Here is a 23,647-nt window from a genome sequence, read left to right on the forward strand (position 1 = left end):
ATTAGCTTGTTTAAGCCCTTGCCCCAGCACGTTTGGCAGATAGATGCTGTCATATGGCAAACCCTTGCAAATTTCAGCTGCTTTTCCGGATTGGCATTTTTCAACCGATCTGTTCGTAATTTGCTCTTGGAGATAATATGGTTTTTTTACTATAATTTCTCTTGTTCTTCCGCATGCTGATGTGTGCCTGCAGGCAAAAGTAGATAGAATTATTAGAGTAGTAAGAATGATGTAATGGCTGTCCGATGCGATTAAACGTTTTGTTGACATGATGCAGCAATGCGATTTCTTTTTTCGGTGTGTAAGTACATCCAGCTACTGCATGTTATAGTAATAGGAATAATTAATTTATACAACGCACAGTATCCACAGAGTATTCTAAGGAGCCATTATAAAAAGACAATAGGTAGCACTAAACACAAATACTATTACTACTCAAAACCGTCAACATCCATAGAAATCATAGAAGTGTCTACACATGTCATTGTCATCGAAACAGTAATAACTTCAAATACTGTTTCGCAGCATCCTAAACAGTCACGTATTCAATCAATCGCCAGCACCTATGTGGGAAAGAATTGACACTAATAATATCACTTGTTGCCGTGCGCTCTATCCATTTTCACAAAATATGTCTTGGTTTATTAAATTATAATATCACTTGTTGCCGTGCGCTCTATCCATTTTCACAAAATATGTCTTGGTTTATTAAATTATAATATCACTTGTTGCCGTGCGCTCTATCCATTTTCACAAAATATGTCCTGGTTAATTAAATTAAATAACAGCCATTAACTTGACAATGTTTTAATGTGTAGCAATGAGCTGGGACGATTTGATTATATTATGTATTTGTATTGTTACCAAATGAGATAAGAAGGGATGAATTGCTTTCCTCTCAACGGATGCTAGCAATAAAGAAACACTCAACTTAATTGAAAGGATTGTGATATGGTGTGAAAAGAACAACAGAAAACAATCTACCGTAGTAATGTTAATTTTTTACAGACGGCGTTTGATGTTAATCTTACCAGAAATAACAATTTGACTTTTTCACGAGGAAAAAGCAAAACGGTGCGGGGAGTGTTTTATTGCATTCTTGTGCGGCTATGTAGTCTACTGACTGGTATGATTGTCGCTTTCGAACCTGTAGGTCCCTGGTTCGAACCCGATGTGGGCTGCTCGAAGTTGAGTCCTCTCACCGTATTGAAGTTTAAAATGAGTACCTGACAGTTTAAAAGCTGTATATGACAGCGTCGTCGAAAAAAAATTGTAACAGCGTCTTACAGGCCTGATATCACGACCTTCATAATGTTATATGTTGCAGTTGGCTTGGGATCCTTTGCAAGCGCTTTGAGAACATTTATTGGATATATGCACTTTATGAATGTTCAAGGTTTATAATGTGCCCATAGCCTGCAAAATGCAGTAAAATAGTTGCGCTTAACAAATGTGCATTATTATTATTATTATTATTATTATTATTATTATTATTATTATTATTATTATTATTATTTATTATTATTATTATTATTATTATTATTATTATTATTATTATTATTATTATTATTATTATAAAGATAAGAAGAAGAAGAACGCAGCGATTGGGTAACTGGATTTTTTTTCTGGTCTGATGGATAAACTTCGATTAACTAGCGTCCTGTCCAAAGGGTAACATGCAACTGTTACTTTTCGTTAAACGCTTAAGAAACCGGATAAATACATGCTCCATATGCCTTATTGCTCTGAAATACTACTTTTTCGTGATTTGCAAGAAATTCAGTCTTGCAGTATCGGGATAACGAATAGGATTCAAGTGGTATTTATAGGTTTCATGATTTATACTTAACAATGTAGGGAAATGAGTAAACGTGTTAAGTTATACTACGTTTGGCTGTGTCATCGGTTTTTATGCAAAAGAAAAAGAATGGGGAGGCGGAAGAGAAGAAGGAGGAGGAGGAGGAGGAGGGGGAGAAGGAGGAGGAAGATGAGAACCAAATGCTTGTAAACGAACCTTAATCAATAAGATGATAATGATGGTGATGATGATGGTAGTGGCGATGGTGGTGGTGATTGATTGTACTGGTGGTTGAGGTGGTAGTGGCGGTAGTGATGGTGGTCATGGTGGTGGTGAATGGTGGTGATTGAATGTACTGGTGGTTGAGGTGGAAGTTGCGGTAGTGATGGTGGTTGTGGTGGTGAATGGTGGTGATTGAATGTACTGGTGGTTAAGGTGGTAGTGGCGGTAGTGATGGTGGTGGTGAATGGTGGTGATTGAATGTACTGGTGGTTGAGGTGGTAGTGGCGGTAGTGATGGTGGTTGTGGTGGGGAAAGTGAAAGGACGACGACCTTCACGGTTCCCGATAATTGAATGCTTCCCATTTACTTTGACAGGTGCTAGTTCATTGGGCAGTGTGTTCCGTAACACCGATGATGAAGAATCGTTGGACGTCGTTCGCCTTGCCTTGACCCATGGAATAAATTATGTTGACACTGCACCCTGGTATGGACAGGGAAAGTCGGAGGCTGTTCTTGGAAAGGTGTGTGATTGTTTTGTGAATGTGTGTATGTGGGAGGGCTTGTCTGTGTGCGTCTGTATAGTATTATAACTAAAGTAAATTTCACAGCTGCCTAATAGAAAAAAATACTAATAGGAAAGATTTGGGGCTCAATAGAAAATCCCTCTTTAGCTAACAAAAACAAAATTACAGTTTGAACAAAATGAATATACCAGCCTCAGAAGATAATTATGGTTTACATTAGTGCGGGGCGGTCCTTGGCAAGCTTAAGGACCACGGTCCTACGGTCCTTGGGAAATGAAGACCGCAAGGACCGGTCCTTTTCGACATTGAACATTCCTGAGAGACTGTTGGAAATTCGAACCGGTTTGACCTTTGAGACCATGGGATCGTTCATTCTTGAACCGTTAAAGACCGCTACACGATGAAAACCGTGGTCTACAGGAGTAAAACACACGGAGTAGTCACACTCATTTCAAATTGTAACCTAATTAGAGAAGAGGGGTGATGCCTTCTTTATTTGCTCACCGTACTTCATTGTTACTTCGATAATTTAATAAAATTTGAAATTTATCCCCATTAACGGAGATAATGGCATCGCCCAAGGCGTTGATCGAGTTGTTCGTGGCGTTGATACACAACGCACTCCCCCCCCCCCCCCCCCCCCCCCCCCCCCACACACACACACATTAGAGGGCAGCGAGCATTGAAGAGTAAGAGAGAGACGTGAAGTTATAAGATGGGGTGGATGAGGTAATAAGAGGGGTCGATGGTGACTTTTCGCCAGATCTAACAAACTCAGCTACCCATTCATTGCTGAGTAGACAGGGATTCAGAAAAAAATCGACTGCACCCGGGATCGATCTCTGGCCCTTTGCGTATAAAGAGAGTGCTCTATCAACTGAGCTATCGGGGTCCCCAAATATTCTATTGGACTTTTTTAAAATTCAGACGTTATAACTGGGTTTTTTGGAAGGAAGAAACTAATGAAACTCATATTATTTGATTAGTAAAAACACCAACGAAATTTTAATATTATTGTATTATTTTAAATGACAACACTGCGATAGAAAGGAGTGGTGACAAGAGATGGACAAAAGAAAACAAAAAATCGGATTTGCTACTTGCTAGGTTCGACACACACACACACACACACACACACACACAAACACACACATCTTTAGTAGTCACATACATTTCAAACAATAACCCATTAGAGAAGAGGGGTCATGCCTTCACCATAGATCATTGTCATTGCGATCATTATGGTGTAGTAAATTTTGAAATTTACCCCGATATATGGAATCGTCCAAGGCGTGCGCCTCCTGTTCCCCCCATCTCACACACGAAAGGGCGGTTTGCGGAGTGGAGGTTGGTGGTCGTCTGCCTGTATGGTCGTCTGTGTCGTTTAGTGTATGGCAAAGGGGGGGTGGGTGCGATTAATTAAGTGGGATGGGTGGTGATTGGTGGAAGATAGGCAACCGAAGCAACGAATCGCTGGGGCAGGGTTGCCAGTTTGGCATTTTAAATGCCAGATTCCAAAAATCTGGCATTTTTGAAAACCGTTTGGCATTAGAAAAATCATTTGGCATTTGGCATTTTCTTTTCTTGTATATTATACTTCAAATGACACCTTTTCTTAATTATTTCTAAACGCGTAAAAACAAACATCTTCACATTTCTTTTTCATTCTTAAAATCCAACCGTGGTGTAGTGGTTTAGCACTCCACTTAGTAGTCAGTAGGTAAATAATTACCCCAACAGGAAATTTAGTATAATTCAAAAAAATAAAAAATAAAAAAATAAAAAATAAAAGAAAAAGAAAAGAAAACACGCAAGCCACCAGGATATGATAGTAAATTGTCTATCAAAAGTGAGTAGTTTTCTTAGTGGGGGTGGGAGTCAACAGACTTTGGCATCTTTTTGAGTGTTTTGGCATTTTTTGAGTCTTCCCCTGGCATTTTGTTGAAAAATAATCTGGCAACCCTGCGCTGGGGAAGTTGTAGGCTATGGCGCGAGACCGTAGGACCGTGGTCCTTGCAAGGACCGCCCCGCACTAGTTGAAAGGTGATAAGAAGTGAGGACCGCCGCCGATCTTCCCCTATGGGACCGGTCTTCGGTTCACAGCTAAAAGACCGTCGGACCGCGGTCTAGACCGGTCTTCAGCGCGGCACTAGTTTACATGGAACATTTCGCGCTCAAAACCCATCTTTTGGTATCCACGTTGATTTGTTTTTGAGGTAGGTTTGAGAGTTTTTGCCAAGATTAGAGTCATTTTAATCGATCACTATTTGAAGAATGAGTTTTCTGGCCAAAATTTTGAATACGTGTTTTTGTTTGTTTTTTTTTTTGGTTTTTTTTTTTTTTTTTTTTTTTTTTTTTTTTTTTTTGTTTTTTTCAAAGCACGGCATTACTCTTCATTTACATGCCAGATCCTACCCTCACTGCCACGAGAAAGTTTCTACCTTGCAACAAAAGTTGGCCGCTACGAGAAAGAAGTGTCCAAAATGTTTGACTTCAGTGCTGAAAGGGTTTTACGGAGTATTGATGAAAGTTTGGCAAGATTGAATCTGTCCTATGTTGATATTTTACAGGTAGGTTTGCTTTGTTGTTTAGTTCGTTTTGTTTTGTCTTATGTTTTTATTTTATTTGTTTGGGGTTTTATTTTTGTTTTTATGTTGCGGTTTTGTTTGTCAATTTGTTTGTTTTGTTTGGGGTGGGGGGGGGGGGGGGGGTGTTATTTTGTTTTTATTCTATTATTTATTTTTGTTTTAGTTTTTGCTTTGCTTTTTCTTTTTGTTGTTGTTTGGGTGGGGGTCTCTATTGTATTTTTTAAAATTATACTTTTTTATTCCTTGTTTGGTTGTTTCTTTTTTTTTTTTTTTTGTCTTTTTAATTGTTTTTATATGTTTTGTTGTTATTCTTCGTTTTATTATTTTGTCGGGTTTTTTGTTGTTTTTATTTTATTTTTTTTTTGTTAAATTGTTATTGTGTTTTTGTTTTTTTGTTTTTGTTGTAATCTTTTTCTATACTTTTATATTTTTTGTTTGTTGTTTTTTTGGTTTTATTATTTTGTTTGATTTATTGTTGTTTTTTGTTTTGTTTTTTGTTGTTGTTTTTATTGGGTTGTTTAATGCTATTTACTGATTAGCAATTCAAATGAAAATTTCATGCACTTTGAGCTGGAAATTCATCATTTAGCCCTTGTCCTCTCAAGAGATCCATCTTACTTGAAAAGAAAAGATTTTGTAAATATGATTTAACTGAATAATATAGCTTTTCACCCGCTGTTTAAAAAAAAATGATAGATATTCTTTTTTTTTTTATTATGTAAAGCGCCGCAGAGCACGATTAACGTGGATGTTTTGGCACTATTTAAATTGATTATTTACTATTTTACTAATTACTATATACACAATTATCGAAAAAAATAATTCATACCATGGTAATTATCAAAGTTCGTATCTCAATTATACAATATTTTGCAATTAGGAAAATAAGCAAAACACCCCAATGTTTATAAGTACATCATACAAATATGTTTGGTACTCTCATGCAGTGGTACAAAGTACGCTGTAGGTTTGAAAATCATGAGGTAACGCAGCGGCTATGTGGTCTTGTGGTATGACACTCGCTTTCAGATCGGAAGGTCCTGGGTTCGAGTCTCGCTCAGTGCATAGTTGAGTCCTTGGAAAAGGCTCTTTACTCACATTCTCTCATCATACTCATGTGTAAAATGAGTACCTGGCCGTGAACAGCATTGTCTCTGTCCGAAAAATATGTAATAGCGCCTAACAGGCGTCATGTCACGTCCTATATGTTACGTGTTGTTGTTGGCTAGGGAGCATGTTTAGTGGATATTGCTCTATATAAAAGCACAAGTTTTGTATTTAAAAAAGCTCAAGAGGTAACGCATTGAAACTGCAAGTGTTCATTACTTGAAATTAAGGTTGGAAGAAAATAGGCTATTTATGAGATGCGGGCAACCGACATATGCTCGGCAGGATTGTCACTTAATCAGCTATTTAAACAGCATTGTTGATAGAAAAGGCCATTGACCAAAATGTGTGGCACCGGATTTTAAAGGCAGCATCCGGCAACTCCCCTCGACAGCCATCTGGTCATGGGAATGAGTGAGTGAGAGAGTGAGTTAAACAATCATTCACAGCCCGTGGCCAATGGGTTTCCCAATACTTTATTTATCCCACCAGTAAGCCATATGAAACCAAATGTGTTTTTCATACAGGACGACATAATACAGTTTTTATTAGCACTCATACAATATCCATCACTAACTGTAGTCAGGCACTCATTCACATAATATGAGTCAAATAGAATTATTATGTAAAGCGTCATACAATTCTGCAATCATTGTTTCTCAGTATAAAATCGTTTGACTTTGAAACAAATTAATACAAGACGTGACTGTTTTGCTCGCCACCAATGCTGAAATATTTGTCTAAGTAAACGTACATGGGAGTAGATTTTTTGAAAAAAAATTTTTTTTTATTTATTTAGGTTTTATTCTATGACTTGCAGATCCATGACATGGAGTTCGCCCCAAATATAGATATCATTATCAACGAAACTCTTCCAGCTCTTCAGAAAGTGAAAGATTCTGGGAAGGCAACGTTTATTGGGATCACTGGTTATCCTCTGGACAATTTCAAGTATGTCAATTCACTTTTTTTTTTTTTTTAAGGATCAGAACGAGCAAAATATATTGGGTATCTCTGAATTCTAAAGACGATTCCTACCAATTTGATATACATGTACTTTTTGTGGATTTGGTCTTATCCTATCAGATTATTTTCATTTTTCTTATTTTCTTTACACTATATTGTTATGATCCCTGAAAAGCTGTTGTAACTCAATTTAATTATCTCCTTGCCAGACATCTTCAGAATGTTGCCGATCTCACATCTGAAGTCCAAAATGTTTTCCAGCATTACAAACCTCCTAAGTCACATTTTACGCACTTTTCAGAACAACTTACATCATCTAAAAGTGACACAGTTGTTTTTAAAATCCATCTATGATAAGAAAATATGAAAAAAGAATCATAAGAAACTCCAGAAGAAGTTATCCAAATAATATCGTGAACAAGAAGCCATCCTATTCAAGATTGAGTGACATCAGCTCGCTCACTCATTACAGCCTTTTTAGAATGTATAGTAATTTAAATTGAGCTGCTTCCAAGACTCCTGAGAGCAATATACATAAAATCAATAAATTCATAAATATAATTATATTTCACTTTTCTTTACCCACTAGGACAGTGTTAGATAGGAGTACAGTGAAAATTGACACAATTTTGACATACTGTCGTGGATCAATGAATGACAATGCTCTCAAAGACTGGCTACCATACTTCAAGGTAAAGTCAATTGTTGGAACGAAATGGGCACAGAACAATACGGATTCAATATAAGTATCACAAGTTTTAGATCACATCTGTATTTGGCACCATTTAGGGGGAATATGCATCACTTATATACGTTATTATTATTATTATTATTATTATTATTATTATTATTATTATTATTATTATTATTATTATTATTATTATTATTATTATTATTATTATTATTATTATTCCTACTACTACTACTACTACTACTACTACTAGTACTACTACTACTACTACTACTACTACTACTACTACTACTACTACTACTACTACTACCTCTACCACTGTTATTATTATCGTTGGTGGTAAATTCACAACCGTTTTTAGTTAGTAGTTGTATGTTATTGACTACCGTTTTTGATGAAACACTCTACGGTTCTATTTTTTATTTCTTCTTTTTCTTTCTTATCATTTCAGGAAAAGGGAGTTGGTGTTGTGAATGCATCTCCCATTTCCATGGGGCTACTCTCTACAAGAGGTCCTCCAGCATGGCACCCTGCCACTGACCACATCAAGGAGGCGTGTGCTCAGGCCTCTCAGTATTGCTCGGTATGTATCAAGTGTTTATCTTTTTTTTGTATTCATTGAAGGGTCACTTGTCCAATGACGTTAGAAAAACTCAGACATGTTTCATGGATATATCAAAAAATCTCTATATTATATTTATCACACAAATTAAATTAAATGTTAATGAATCCGATCCTTGTACGAGGATCCATTGGACTGTCCTGATTTGGAAACGGGAGGAAAAGAAAGAAAAAAAAGAAAGATTGGTCTATTTTTTATGTATGGAAACGACTCTAGCATGTCCCAGGATTATGATTTTTTGACCAGTGAATTAAAACAAGGAACAATAAATATAGAGTATTTAATGTTTACCAATCTCAATCTAGATTATATTTCATAGCAGTCCAAACATGCTGCCATTTTGGGTCATGACATTAGCTCGTGTTAGGATTTCCACTTATTTGAAAAGTTGGCCATTTTATAAATGTGATAAAGAAAAACGAGATGGTGTTTTTATATAAGTTCACTTGTCAGGATTTCAAACTCAAAATAAAAAAAATAGACCTTGATCGTCCTCATGTTAGTCAGAGAAAATCAAATTTCAGTCTCCAATCTCATGCATCACTCTAATGTTAACAAGCCACACGAGTGGGCATCACTATGACATGATGAAGAAAATGGGAAATGTTGTTACTCTGCGTTTTTGAAGATACAATTGTGAATGTGTACACGGCTATAGTTTAGTGACGGATGTTGTAAGAGACGAGAACAGGAAGCACAAGTAGTGTTTTGTCTAACCTGAAATGGAAATCTGTTTCCAAATGGCTGGTTGGGAAAATATATGAAGAATTATGAAGTGCTGTGAGCACGATGGATCCATAGAAATGTGTTCTATAAATGTTGATTAATTTGTTTAAATATGATTATGAAGACTATGACAAGGATAATGATGATGGTAAGGAGGGGGAGGAGAGAGAGATAATTATAATAAATTCCAAAATATTGTCCTTTACACAGGAAAAAGGTGTTGACATCTCCAGACTTGGCTTGAAATTCTCTGTTGACCAAGAAGATATTCCCACGTGTCTTGTCAGTACAGCCAGGTTGGTATGACAATTTTCTGTTTCAAACATGATTCCATGCGTGATTGGTCTTCTACTGATGATAGTGATGATGATGATGACGATGATGTTGACATCTCCAGTTTTCCTTTAAGCTCCTCTCTGTTCTTTTTTTTTTTTTTAGTATGGTTTTCATTTTAGTTTTTCTTGTTTTCTTTTTTTTTTTTTTTTTTTTTTTTTTTTTTTGTCTTTTAAAATATAATTTTATGTATTTAAAAAAAAAATTGGGGGGGGGGGGGGGGGCGGGGGGTATTTTATTTGGATATGAGACCATGGGGTGTATTTCCTTGTCGTCTTTTAAAGACATAACTCTATGAAATAAAGTTAAGTGACAACATAGGTATGCAACTTGTGATTCTTCTAAGACTGATGTGATTCAATTAATGTCAACCTCAGTATGTGTTTTAAAAGTTTATTTGCCTTAACATTGTTGCTACATTGATAATGGATAATTTATACTTAGTTCTGTTTAAATATTCAGTTTGATATTTGGAAATTAACTTTTACTTTTACATTGATTGTTGTGAGAAGAATGATTTGGTACTTGAAAACTTTTTGATAACTAATATTGGTCGATAACCAAAGTTCTAATGTATTTGTTTCGTTGATGAAATCAGAGAGTTCGAATAAAGTTCCTTTTTATGTTTTTATGTATTTAAAATTTTGAATAAAGAGTACAATGGACCCAGCTTTTCCTAAGTTTTGTTAAAAAATAGATACCTACTCAATCACCGTTTTTGGTGGACAGCGATGTCAGTAAAAAGTTTAGGCGTAAAGTCAAATACAGTCCATTTTCATGGTGTACAAAGACATGACTGATTGAGTTTCCTGTTCCTATACTACTCGTACTACCTGTTTGAGTTGTCATTCCTTGTTTTGTTTTTGTTTTGTTTTTTTGTTGTTTTTTTTTTCCTCAACCACCCTCTCTATTTCCACTACAGCCGTGAGAATATCAAGAAAAACATAGACTCAGCTACTAAACCTTTGGACGAGACAGAGAGACGAGTCATGGGAGAGGTCATGGAAAGGTAGAAACTTTTGTTTTGGCAATGTCAAATAATTTTCACTTTCTTAGATAATTTACAGTTTTTGATTATTTTTTTCTAATTTTTGTATAACCATTTCAAAACTTTTAATATTGTCTATAATAGGACTAACGCCGAGGACCTACGTGTGCTTTTTTGAAGGTCTGATTACCCAAATCATTAGGGGTTCATTGTATGGAAATACTCGCAAACTAGTGCAAAATATTGTTCTATATACTATGATCAATCAAGCCCACAATTGTGTTCGGACCTCCTAATATGTACTTGTATTCAAGGACTAACTAAACAGACAGGGCTTAGTTTTTATTGGGGTTCTCAATAGCTCAGTTGGTAGAGCATTTGCTTCACAAGCAAAGGGACCGAGATCGATCCTGGGTGAAGTCAAGATTTTTTTCCGCCCCTCCCCCCTGTCCACCCAGCAGTGATTGCATAGCTGGTCTATTAGTTCAGGCAGAAAGCTCTTTGGGATAGACTAGCGAACATCCAAGGGTAGCGAGCAATTGCTACTGTCCTTTTCAAGCTATATAAATCAGGATAAACTTCTGATCCATGGGCTTAATAGCTCTGAAGGACTACTTTTTTTTTAATCAGTTCAGTAAACAATCTAAGACTTGTCATCAGGTGATGGAAATCATAATGAGAGTTGAGTCTTATCAGTGTTGTAATGGGGTGGAATGGCATTATCTGTCAATATGTCTCTATCGTTTTCATTGTCAGTAGCATTATTGACTTATTCTTTGCTTATTTTTGTTGTTTTGTTTTGTTTTATTGATTTTGTTTTTTATATAAGTTATATATTCACATAACAGTTAAAAATCTTCAAGATTAATATAGATAATTTTCTATTTATTTAACATTCCAGATTTATGCTGCCCCTGAAGAATGCCAACTGGGAAGGTAGAGAAGTGGCAGCGTATCGCCAGAATTTGGAACAAATCCAAACAAAGCAATAATAATTTCAATCATTTGTCATAAAAGTTTCAAGTTTTCTTTTCAAGGTTGAAAATTTGGGAGATTTTTTTTTATCATCATCTAATTCCCTTTTCTTAAAAGGTGATGCAAAGCTTTTTTAAATCATGGTTCGAATGCAATTAGATTTTATTAAAATCTGTCTTACAATTATTTTATAAAAAGCCAAATACTTACCAGAATTTGGAAAATAAAACTTAAGAGTATCATCCACCACCGTGTCTCATTATTTGAATGAGAGAAAAAAAAAACGTGTGGAGTGGGTAATTATATCAGTAATGATGAGAAATAAAGGGTCACACAATAGTCACTCAGTTTGAAAGCCACTTTTTTGAGTGGCCAGATGGCTCAGTGCTAGTGAATTCACTTTCTGAACTGTGTCCGCCAGGCGGTGGGTGTCATATTGATTGGCTAGGGTTTGGGCCCTAACACGGTGATACTTTCATTCTTTATTTTCTTGCATTTCTCCATACACGTTATTTCTTAAGAATATTTATATTACTCATTACTAGCTTAACAATTACAAAGGGAGTAGTTTTATAATAATGATGTATGGTTATGATTTGTCATGATTACGTTTTCTTTCATTAATTGTTTTCATGTATTGTTTTATGTCACTGTATTTTAAATACTCTGAACAATACAAAACAATACAATTACAATGCAAACATTTGATAACTCCACTTTAATGTTGATATCCAATCTTAATAAATGATTATCTATTATTACATTTATGCTCTTTTTGAGCTCACATAGAAAATAGTGCAATATGAAATAATGCCATATTATGAAAAGATGCCATGCTTTTAAATACAGGGGTTTTTGGTTCTACAATATTTTGTCACTCAATGGGATTGAAAATATTTACTCCATGACTTTTTCATTGACAACTTGTTTTTTATCTATGTCTTTTCAATTGTCTTGCAGCATGGCATATTGAAATGGTTTAATGAAACTGTAGATTTTTCCCTATTTATTGTTGCAATCAAAAATGAATTCTCTAGCCTGAAAGAGGGACATTTCTAAAGGGTTACATAGGCTCATTCAGCAATCCCTAACAAAGGTTGATTAACTAAACAATACGCATAATATATGATTTTCACAGCCTTTATTTTTTCATCTCTGAAAGAGAACTTGACTTGATTTTAAAATCATAGAGAAAGACTTCATTTTTTTATATTATCAAGAGTGATTGGGTGAGAAAATGGAAAACCTCAAAGTCAAAAGCCTTCTTTTGACTTCTTCCTTTTTGGTCTATAACTTCAATTTTGAAGATTCCTCAGACCACTGACCACAATGTTTTTTGTTTTTTTATTAAGATTGTAACACATTTAGGTGAGTAACTGTTCAGATGCTGCAAAATATACAAAACCCCTACTTAGTTTTTAAATCAACCAATCTATCTCAACCATTGTCAATGATCATCACTTGTCTACTGATACTTAATGTTATGGCGCTTTTATTCCAAAAAAAATCTCAGTATTATGAGAATTCGGTGCTCAATTGTTTTAACCCTCGCGTCCGACCCAGTGAATACTGTTGTGAAGAAAAATCATATATGAATAATCTTTCTAAAGTCTCAAATAAATCATTTTGAATGTTATATTTATTGTTATGTCACAATCCAAGGGACTGAAACTAGTCGTAAATCCATTCCTTCAGTATGGGTGCTTTCCCTTTATTATAACATGGAGCTCTATATCGTTGTGACATAAAATCAAACATCACATTTTTTTTTTAATTTCCGGGTTAATTTTATAAACTGATTAACACTTTTGGAGGTTAATCACTGTAATATGTGTGCGGCTATGCAGTCTAGTGATATGACACTTGCCTTCAGATCAGAAGATCCAGGGTTTCGATCCCTGCTGTGAGTGGCGCATAGTTGAGTCTTTGGAAAAGGCTCTTTACTCATATTCTCTCGCTGTAAAATGAATACATGGCCGTTAATGGCATTGTCTCTGTTGAGAATATTGTAATATCGATTAAGGAGGCACCATGTCTTGTCCTACATGTGTTGCTATTGGCTACAGACCCCTTGTAACGCACTTTGAGCATGTTTAGTGGATATTGCGCAGTATAAATGATAAGTAATAATAAGTTTTTAATGTGATGATCCATCAAGAATGTTTAAACTGCAGACTCATCCCTTGATATAAATCTTTAAAATTGTCAATATTTCACTCCCATAAATTCATATTTGCGTATTCTAAATTGTTACTCTTGATATTGTGCCTTTTTTTGGGTTTAAAAACCGTTCATGATGCCATTGTTTTGAGAAGATCTTTCATGATTTAAATGATGGTTTCCCAACTAGTCAGTTTTTCTTTATTTCAGTCTTCCTGAATTCCTTACCCTAGACGCACAACCAGTGCTTGTGATATTAAACCGTTGTAATTTTTAATGACGCTTTTAATAAAATTTTCTCTATTCTTGCCATTTAAAGTGCATTTCTCTGTGAAATTATATTGTGCTGATATGAACAAGGCTGCCTGTCAACCTAAAAACATTGAACAAAAGAGAATGTAATAGCTGTTATAACTGAACTTAGTTAAATTAAATATGAAACAAAAAACGCAGGTTCTGTTGACCAATTAAAAAAATTAATCGCCAAAAATGTAAATTCATCAGATACGAAAATGATTAAAACATAATCCAGAACATGTGATTTATAAGATATTTTCAATAATGTGTTATGTATAAGGCATTGCAATTGAAAGGATACATTTTACTGGTTAGCCTTTTAGTTTTAGAAGATAATATAAGAACTAACTAAATACTTATTTATTTATTTTTTTTTTGGGGGGGGGGGGGGGGGAGCTCTTAAGCCATCAAAGTCAAAATTAAGCTTTTACATATAGTGCTCGATTTTACTCTGATCTGAAATTGTATTGTATCTTGCTGGCCTGTTTTCACCGGGAGGGCAACCACAACTCAGTTGAATTGCTGTTACTGCTGTCTTCCTTAAAACAGTTACAGTTGCAATGTATTCAAAGAGTAATGGGGAGAAATTATTATTTGAAAGTGATCCAGTCTTGCTGTCACTTGGTTAGCCGATATTACAAGTAATGCAAATCCAATCCAATAAATTCCATACTGTTGCATCTTCGATACTGGAGATAGACGTGACATTCGTGTGAAGTGGGATGGTGTTAGGTTATGGCTCTGTATCACAATTAATTAATTATGTCCTCCTGTGACAGACATATTTACTAATCGACAAGTAACTTTATTTTCATAACAGTCAGAATTTCTTAAATTGGCGGAGAGGAACAAAAGGAGAGGGCCACAAGATTCCAAACCTATATAGATTTAACCAGTATGATATACAGATTTTTTTACGCTAGACTAGGTCATATTCTGATTTTTAGTTTTTTTCATTGAATTTACAGATTTCTTTTTTGTTTGTTGCCTATGGAAGGTCTGAGCGTCGGCTATAAATTGAGCAAGTCGATAAGCAGTCACGTTGGGTTTTATTTAATGATAAATGACTTTTTATTGTGATATATGAACATGATATTTATATCATACTTTATGTCAATCTGTTATATAATACAACTCAAATACGACAAAGAAGTACCTACATCGAAAAGAGATATGACAAAGGCCCATTTTGAATAAATAATGTTATTGATAATAACCATTTGTGATGTCAATCCACATTCAAGCGGGTGGTTGGATGGGAGCATCACCCTTGAATCATATACCTATGATGTTCGCATGGGTGTACGATCCGATAGTGATGTCGTTTCTTCTTCTCTTTACTAGCCTATCCTGCTTCTTTGGTTTGTGATTGTATTTTTGACAGGGGATATTTTTTTTCCTGTAAATCCTCTGCCTGTTTGTTCTTGGTTATTTATAATTTAGCTTATGATATCTTTAGGTTATGATTTTGATTGACATTTGTACTATTTTTGTTAGATTGCTTGTTTTTTTGTTTCAGCGGTCTCTCATATAACCTCAATTGTGTTGGAAGAGACCTAAAGCAACAAACAAACAAAAAAAAATCCACATTCAACAAGAACTATTGTATTATTTTTTGTTTAATACTGTATCTAAAAGCATATTAATTTTTTAAAACATTAGTCTTGAAAAAAATTGTGATTTTTCTTATTGTTGTCTTTCAAAATGGTTCTGATTAAGTCGAGAGTTTAGTGGATATTTAAATGTATGAATTATATGTAGTAGTATTGGTAAAACGTCTCTTAGTGACATGAATGTCAGATGATGGCTAAATCAGTTCTTTAACTATAACAATACCAGAGATCCCAATAGCTCAGTTGGTAGGGCACTCGCTTCACACGTAAAGGTATTAAGATCGATCCCAGGTGCAGATGAGATTTTTTCCGACCTCCCTTTTTACCCAGCAGTAGATAGGTAGCTGAGACTGTTAGATACTTTGTGATAGACTGGAGTCCTATACAAAGGGTAGCAATTAATTGCTATTGTCCACTTCATATTATAGAAATCGGGATAAACTCCAGCTCCATGGGGCTTAAAGTGCTAAAGGACTTTTTTTCTTTTATAACAATGCTTTGTTTGCTTCAATCTCTAATTCAAGTTATTCAAGCTTAACAACCTGTACTGGAAATTTGGCTTTAAATCCTTGGGACAGATATTTTACTCATGCTTTCTCGGGTCTTATCATAGAAGGTATTTGATTACGTCGACTTTGTCATAAAACAGTACAGGATCAGTTTAAACTGCTTGTATCATCCTATATCTTGACTTACATTGTCATTCTTTCCATCAGACATATGGCACCCATAGCCTGGGTTTTATCCTGGTTTCATTGTGTTGTTAACCAATAAGAATACTTTATAGACAGATGTTAGTACTTTCTGCCACATCTAACTGACCCAGATACTCAATTCTGGGTTGACAAATCGGTCAGAAGAAAAAAACAAAACTTAAGCTAACACCTGGATTTAAGAAAAGTGATTCCTTTTCGTGTGAAGAGATTGCATCTTTAAGAAAATGACAGGGGAAATAAAATCTTTAAGTACGTTGAGCATAATAATAAAACCAAATAAAGTGTTATGAAAAATAATTTTTTATACCTTATACCTGCCAGACATTTTTGTATCCCATCAAATGCAGATTTCAGTTTTTCTACACCTCATCTTGTAACCATGTTATCGAGGCAATGTCTCATCAGTGCCAGAGATTTTAAGGCAGGGTGCCTTCGTTGGATCCCAAAAGGGAAGGCAAGAAAATTTGTCCTGAGAAAAAATAAACATTGTATCCAAAAAGCCATATTGATTTGCCAAGAACCTTATTTTGGCCAGAAAATTCACAAAATAATCTTCTTCCACAATATTTTCCCAGTGATGAAGTTCTTGATTACTACTTAATCCTTAAAAATTAGAATAGAAGCCTCCACTACTTTAAAGTATGCTAAATACTTACTCTTCTTACCAATTTCACAAGTATATGTGTCTGTATATATATATATATACTCGTCCCCCATCCAATCTAATCACTTCAATGAGTAATCCTCACCGTTCCTTGTCAAATGTCAACACTGTCCGTGACAGTCAGTATGAAATTAACGACCACCATGACAACAACTCGCAGCAACAGCACCGTCTTGAGCAACAACAACAACAACAACAACAACAACAACAACAAGCTGCACGTAGTGATCATACCAGTTTAAAAATTGGATTACTAAATGTTAGATCGTGTCGTAATAAAACTCAAGACATAATCGACATTATTGAAGATCATAAAATTAATATTTTTGTCATCTTGGAAACATGGCTTAATCATTCATATGATGATCCAATTATGAAAGCAATTACACCCGAAGGCTTTTGTATTAAATCATTTCCACGCATTGGGAGGAAAGGAGGTGGTATTGCAATTATTTACAACTTGTCACTCTTTGACAAGATATCATTTCACCATGATAATTTTAGAAGTTTTGAATACGCTGGATTTGCCATTCATGAAAATAATTTTAAAAAGTCGTTTCACTGTGTCTACCGCCCACCACCAAGCCAACAAAACAAAATATCAACAATTGATTTTTTATCTGAGTTCGGAGAATTTATGTCAATGCAATCCATTAACAAAAAGCATAATATTTTTATGGGTGATTTTAACATTGATTATTTCGGAAACAAAAATGAATCGAAAGTATTTCGGGAGATTATTGACACAAACAACAATATTCAACTTGTAAGCGGTCCTACAAACAACCATGGCCACACAATAGATCATGTCATTACAGACATTGAACATTCTCTCTCTTCATCTGTCTCAAATATTGATAAATTAATCTCTGACCATCATTTAATTGTGTTTTGCGTTTTATTTCCAATGAAGCACGAAGTAAAAAAGATGATAACATCTCGTAATTTGAAGAATATAAACATGAACATTTTTAAACAAGACCTTGACCATAACGTTAAAAATAAACATGATGCGAATGGTCTCCACGAGTCAATTGTTGGTACGGTGGACAAGCATGCTCCCTTAACAACTAGAGCAGTAAAAGTGAGACGTCAAGCACCCTGGTATAATACCGAAATAAAATTGAATGGATTAGCCAGGAGGCGGGCAGAAAGAAAATGGCTCAAGTCCAGAGATGCTGTCGATAAGAAGCGATACATCGCGGCTAGAAATGATGCAAAAGCCGTCAATTTCAGGGCCAAAAAGAAATTCTATGAAGAAAGCCTCAAAAACGTGGGACGTTCGAGACAATTCTTTGCCTTGACCAAGGAACTGCTGGGACAACAGACGCAACCAGCTCTCCCATCTTTAATCGATCGTGCAGATCTACCAACTCGCTTTGGTCAATATTTTAAAGAAAAAACGGATACCATCAGGAAGGAACTCTCGTCTGAATCGACCCCTACAACATTTGACAAGTTTCATGGTGATTCGTTAACACATTTTTCAAAGATTACTGAAGCTGACTTACGTGATTGCATTATGTCGTCTCCAACTAAAAGTTGTGATTTAGACCCCTTAAATACTGCCATTTTAAAAAAATGCATTGATGTAATTTTAACACCATTTACATGTATTGTTAATAATTCGTTGCAGTCAGGTGCTGTACCAGACATTTACAAAGTTGCTCATGTCAAACCCCTTTTGAAAAAACCTGATCTCGATAAAGAGAACTTAAAAAACTATCGCCCTGTCTCTAATCTTCCTTTTCTCTCTAAGATCTTAGAAAAGCTTGTTTTGAAACAATTACTGTCTCATCTTAAAAATAATTGTCTTGAAGAAAAATTTCAGTCTGCTTATAGGCAACATCATTCGACGGAAACCGCACTTGTTAGGGTTGTTAATGATCTCCTCTCTGTTATAGACAATGGTTCATTTTCTTTGCTGAATTTGCTTGACCTATCGTCTGCTTTTGATACTATTGATCACAATCTTCTTCTCAAACGTCTTGAAATTACTCATGGCGTGTCTGGTGCAGCGCTTGATTGGTTTAGGTCATATTTGTTTAATCGTAAACAGATTATTACGGTGGATGAATATAGATCGGAGGAAATCTTTCTTGATTGTGGGGTTCCCCAGGGTTCAGTACTTGGACCCGTTCTTTTTGTTTTGTACGTTGGCCCTCTGTCTAAAATCATCAGAAGTTTTGGTCTGTCTTACCATCAATACGCTGATGATACGCAATTGTACTGCGTTTCCAATATGAGAAATTTACAAGAAGTATCAGCCAATAGTAAAAATTGTATCCAAAGTGTTAAGAAATGGATGAATGAGAACAGACTGAAACTGAATGATGATAAGACGGAGGTGCTGTATGTGGGGAACAGGAAGTGGAAAAGTGAAACAGATTTGAAGTTGGGGGATGCCTCTATTCAAATTGTTGACAAAGTGAAAAACCTTGGCACATTCTTAGACTCTGGACTGTCGATGGAGCATCAGGTTAATAATTTGGTTAGATCTCTCTTTTTCCAACTAAAAAAGATTGCTTCCATTAGACGGTTCATATCTGAGGATGTGACCAAGCACCTGGTTGTGTCCCTCGTACTATCGAAATTGGATTATTGTAATGCTCTGTTGTTTGGCGTTTCGCAATACAATCTGAAACGTCTTCAGATTGTCCAAAACAGCGCTGCCAGACTAGTATTTATGAAGCGTAGGTGCGACTCTGCCGGACCTCTACTTCATGACCTGCATTGGCTGCCTGTTGAGAAAAGAATTAAATTCAAAGCTTGTGTTTTAGTGTATCGTTGTCTTGAAGGTACTGCCCCTTCCTACCTTTCAGAACTAATTGAAAGATATTCAAAACCCCGCCCTTACGTTCGGCCAGTGATTCCACAAAACTAGTTGTCCCTCGAATTCGGAAAAATGCTGGAATGAGATCCTTTTCTCATTTCGGACCCTCTATCTGGAACGCCTTACCGCAGAGCATTCGTGAAAAAGAATCTTTGTCTATTTTTAAACGTTCGCTTAAAACATATTTGTTTCGATTTTAGTAGATGGTATGAGAAGCAAGATAGGTTTGGTTTGTGTTGTGTGTTGTGTTGTGTGTGTGTATGTGTGTGTGTGTGTGTGTGCTTGTGTGTGTGAATGAGTATGTTTCAGCCAAAGTAATTTGTAATTTAAGCGCTTAGAGTCTGGTGTCTCGGAGTTATAGCGCTATATAAGTTTTCAGCATTATTATTATTTTTATTATATATATATATATATATATATGTGTGTGTGTGTGTGTGTGTGTGTGTGTTTGTGTATTATGATGTTTGCGTATTGTACAATGTATATTAATATGATAAAGATTTCAGTTCTATTTTTGAAATATGAAATTAGGATCAAATGGCGTAATGTTTTATGCCACGCATACCTGTATAATACAGATTTTAAACTGGGAACATTCCGGGGGTTTTACCAACGAAGTGAGATTTATTAAGTGTAAAATCTACCTAGATCGTCCATAGAAATAATTTTGCTCAGGTTTGTGGTCCTTCATAATAAAATCAACAAACTTTATAGATGCAAAAAAGGAAATTAAAAATGTTGGGAGCTCTCTTGACAGAATATGTATGTAGCTTCCATTGCAGGCCTGCTATCAGTCAATAATAAAATCGGAGTAGGATGATAAGAGTGGGGGATTTCGATAGCTCTGTTGGTAGAACACTCACTTTACATGCAAAGAGACTGAGCCTATCCCGAGTGAAATCCATATTTTTTCTAACCCCCCCCCCCCCCCCCCCCCCTTCTCTCTCTCCCTGACCACCCAGAAGTGATAGGGTAGCTGGGTCTATATATTAGAATAGGTAGAAAGTACTTTGTGGTCCCATCAAAAGGGTATCAAGCAATTGCTAATGCCCATTGCACGTTGTGGGTACGGAGATAAACTCTTGCAGGCTCCTAATGGCTCTGAAAGACTACTTTTTTATGATAAGAGTAATCGGATATGATAATGTGAGAAGAAAGAATACCAAAAATTTGTTTTCATGAATGTGTTAGTGTTTCGGTTAATATATAGGTAACATATAATATATAAGTATAAGCTGTATACAAAAAGCTCAAGTTTCTTTTGACAGATGAAACTAATGATTGCATTAACCCTCTCCTTACCACCTATTGGAAATCGTCACATTGTTACGATGTAACCATCACTTTTCTCATCCAGATTTCATGTCTTTTTGCTATAGCTATAAAAACTTGACATTCTGTAACAGGCAGGGTTCATATTGTCGAACAGTGTTATGTATAGAATGTGCTTGTTGCTTCTCTGTTTGAGTAAGAAATGTCTGTTTTTGTGTTGGGTGGGTTGAAGTTTTGGGGAAAATTCTGAAAATGGATGGTAGGGAGAGGGTTAAGGGGGAACATGTCCTCTAGGCTGACAAATAGGTGGAGGGTAATCCATCTTTGCTGTCTTAGTGACTTATGTACACTAACAGTTGTTTTATTCATTAGATTGAAAGCAGTATAAACATTTTATTATTATTATTATTATTATTATTATTATTATTATTATTATTATTATTATTATCTTTCATGAACGAAATATAACAAAACTTATAACTATTCCATGTCATTCCCCTACTTTATCATTTGTCGTGTCTTTATGGCTTTGTGTTCATGTCTTGCTCTGCAATGAAACCCTTTGATTTTTACGGGGCCTACAAAAGGTCTTTTAATGAAAGCGAGGCAGTCAGGCGGGTTTATGTTGGTGGCAATTTTGTTTGGGTCCTATTTATGATTATTTATTTTACTTTTTTGCTTATAAATCATCTATGCTGAATTGTTAGCAATTGTGTATTGGCTTTTTTTTTACCGCCCATAGTGGGCAGGAAGGTCACTTGCTATATTATCTATTTTCCAACTTGCTTTCTGTTTTTTGTCTTGGACATGGGTTTAACTTAGTTTAGTCCTGGCCCTGGCCGGAGTCCTTGGCTGAGAGGGAAATAGTCAAATGTGTAGTTATAGTTTTGGGAGATTAGAGAGTACGATCCTGGGATTATGCCTGGGTGAGACTTTTGGGTGATCTCAAACTGAGTACACCGATAGTATGTTTTTCGAATCTATATCTGTTCCTTTGTTTTTAACCATTTCCCTTTGACTTACTATTCTTGTTTGCTTTTAATTGTAAATCTATAGAGTTTTTTAACTACCCCATTTTCTTTCATGTTACTTATGCTGAAATGATCGTAAAACCTTTAAAAGCAAACAGGACCAAGAAAAAGTAAGACAAAGGAGAATTGGATCAAATAGGGAACAGATGTAGATTCCAAGAGCACACTATCGAAGTACTTAGGTCTGATATCACCTAAAAGTCTTATCCAGTCACAAGCACAGGTCCCCACTAAGAGGAATACACTCAAATGTTTACAAATCATATATAATATGTAAACAAAACAATACATTACATAACAGAGAGATGATTTACAAGGAAAAAAATATCATCTCCCAAAACGAACTATACATTTGAATGTTTCCCTCTCACCAAGGGTATCCGGTCAGGGCCAGGACAAAACCAAGTAATCTCATTCCAAGACAAAGACAGAAAGCTAGTTGGAAAACAGATATAGGGGGATAGAAGACAGTAAGTATCTCCCTGCCTACTTTGGGAGAAAGATACAGCGTGACCTCCTGCCCACCGTGGGAGGTCAAAGACCCCGCCCAGACCCTGGAAAGGGAAAACAGATATTGTGGATAGAAGACACAGCAAGTGACCTCCTGCCCACCATTGGAGGTCAGAAGACCCAACCCGGAAAGTCATAATGTAGGGGTCTGTTTTTGTTTTTTGTTTTTAAGGGTTTTACGGTGCTTGCAACACATTTAGGTTATATCAGCGCCAGTAAAAAGGAAGAAAATGGGATAGTAAAAAGTTCTAGAATTACAATTAAAGCACCCTAGAGAAAGTAAGACAAAGGGGAACTGGGAACAAATAGGGATCAGATGTAGATTCCAAGAGCATACCACCAATGTACTTAGTTTGGGATCACCTATAAGTCTCATCCGGACACAAACACAAAATCCAACAAAGAGGAATACACTCAAATGCTTACATTATACATTGAAGATAACAAATATAATAATACATAACAGAGAGATGATTTACAAGGAAAAAATATCATCTCCCAAAACAATAACTATGCATTTGACTGTTTCCCTCCCAGCCAGGGCCAGGACAAAACCAAATAATCTTATTCCAAGACAAAGACAGAAAGCATGTTGGAAAACAGATATAAGGGGATAGAAGACACAGTATGTACCTCCCTGCCATCTGTGGGAGGTCAGGAACCCCACCCAGATTGTAGGGGTCAACAGACATAGAGAAAATTTGGGTGGTCCCTACTAAGGCTTATGACAATTATTATTTTAAATAAACAAAATAAAATATTTAGGCATTTTTGTTTTGAGTTTGTTTTAGAGTTTTATTCATTACAAATTGGATAAAAAATGTGACAACATTAATAAACACATGGTGTAATGTTTGATTATTACAGAAATGCAATAAATAATAATAATAATAATAATAATAATAATAATAATAATAATAATAATAATAATAGAAATAACAATCAGAACTGGAAACACAATAACAATAACATGACATTTATTATCGTGAAATTGCCATTTTCAATTTATTG

The 23,647-nt window shown here is 35.4% G+C and overlaps 1 protein-coding gene across 2 annotated transcripts in view; it reads left to right on the plus strand.

Moving 5' to 3' along the window:
• Nucleotides 1-14,190, plus strand: part of LOC144964842 (uncharacterized) — a 46,865-nt gene extending 32,675 nt beyond the window's left edge. For both annotated transcript variants that reach the window (XM_078899550.1, XM_078899552.1), the window contains 8 exons: nucleotides 2,396-2,541; nucleotides 4,953-5,114; nucleotides 7,060-7,190; nucleotides 7,795-7,897; nucleotides 8,348-8,479; nucleotides 9,455-9,540; nucleotides 10,500-10,586; nucleotides 11,467-14,190. In XM_078899550.1, the coding sequence (XP_078755676.1) occupies nucleotides 2,396-2,541; nucleotides 4,953-5,114; nucleotides 7,060-7,190; nucleotides 7,795-7,897; nucleotides 8,348-8,479; nucleotides 9,455-9,540; nucleotides 10,500-10,586; nucleotides 11,467-11,557 (938 nt within the window). In that variant the 3' untranslated portion in view covers nucleotides 11,558-14,190. The remainder of the gene's footprint in view (nucleotides 1-2,395; nucleotides 2,542-4,952; nucleotides 5,115-7,059; nucleotides 7,191-7,794; nucleotides 7,898-8,347; nucleotides 8,480-9,454; nucleotides 9,541-10,499; nucleotides 10,587-11,466) is intronic.
• The last annotated feature ends 9,457 nt before the right edge of the window (nucleotides 14,191-23,647 follow it).

Source organism: Berghia stephanieae, chromosome 2 (assembly GCF_034508935.2).
Source record: "Berghia stephanieae isolate SIO BIC M18660-M18661 chromosome 2, UCSD_Bste_1.3, whole genome shotgun sequence".
Lineage (NCBI taxonomy): Eukaryota > Metazoa > Mollusca > Gastropoda > Nudibranchia > Aeolidiidae > Berghia > Berghia stephanieae.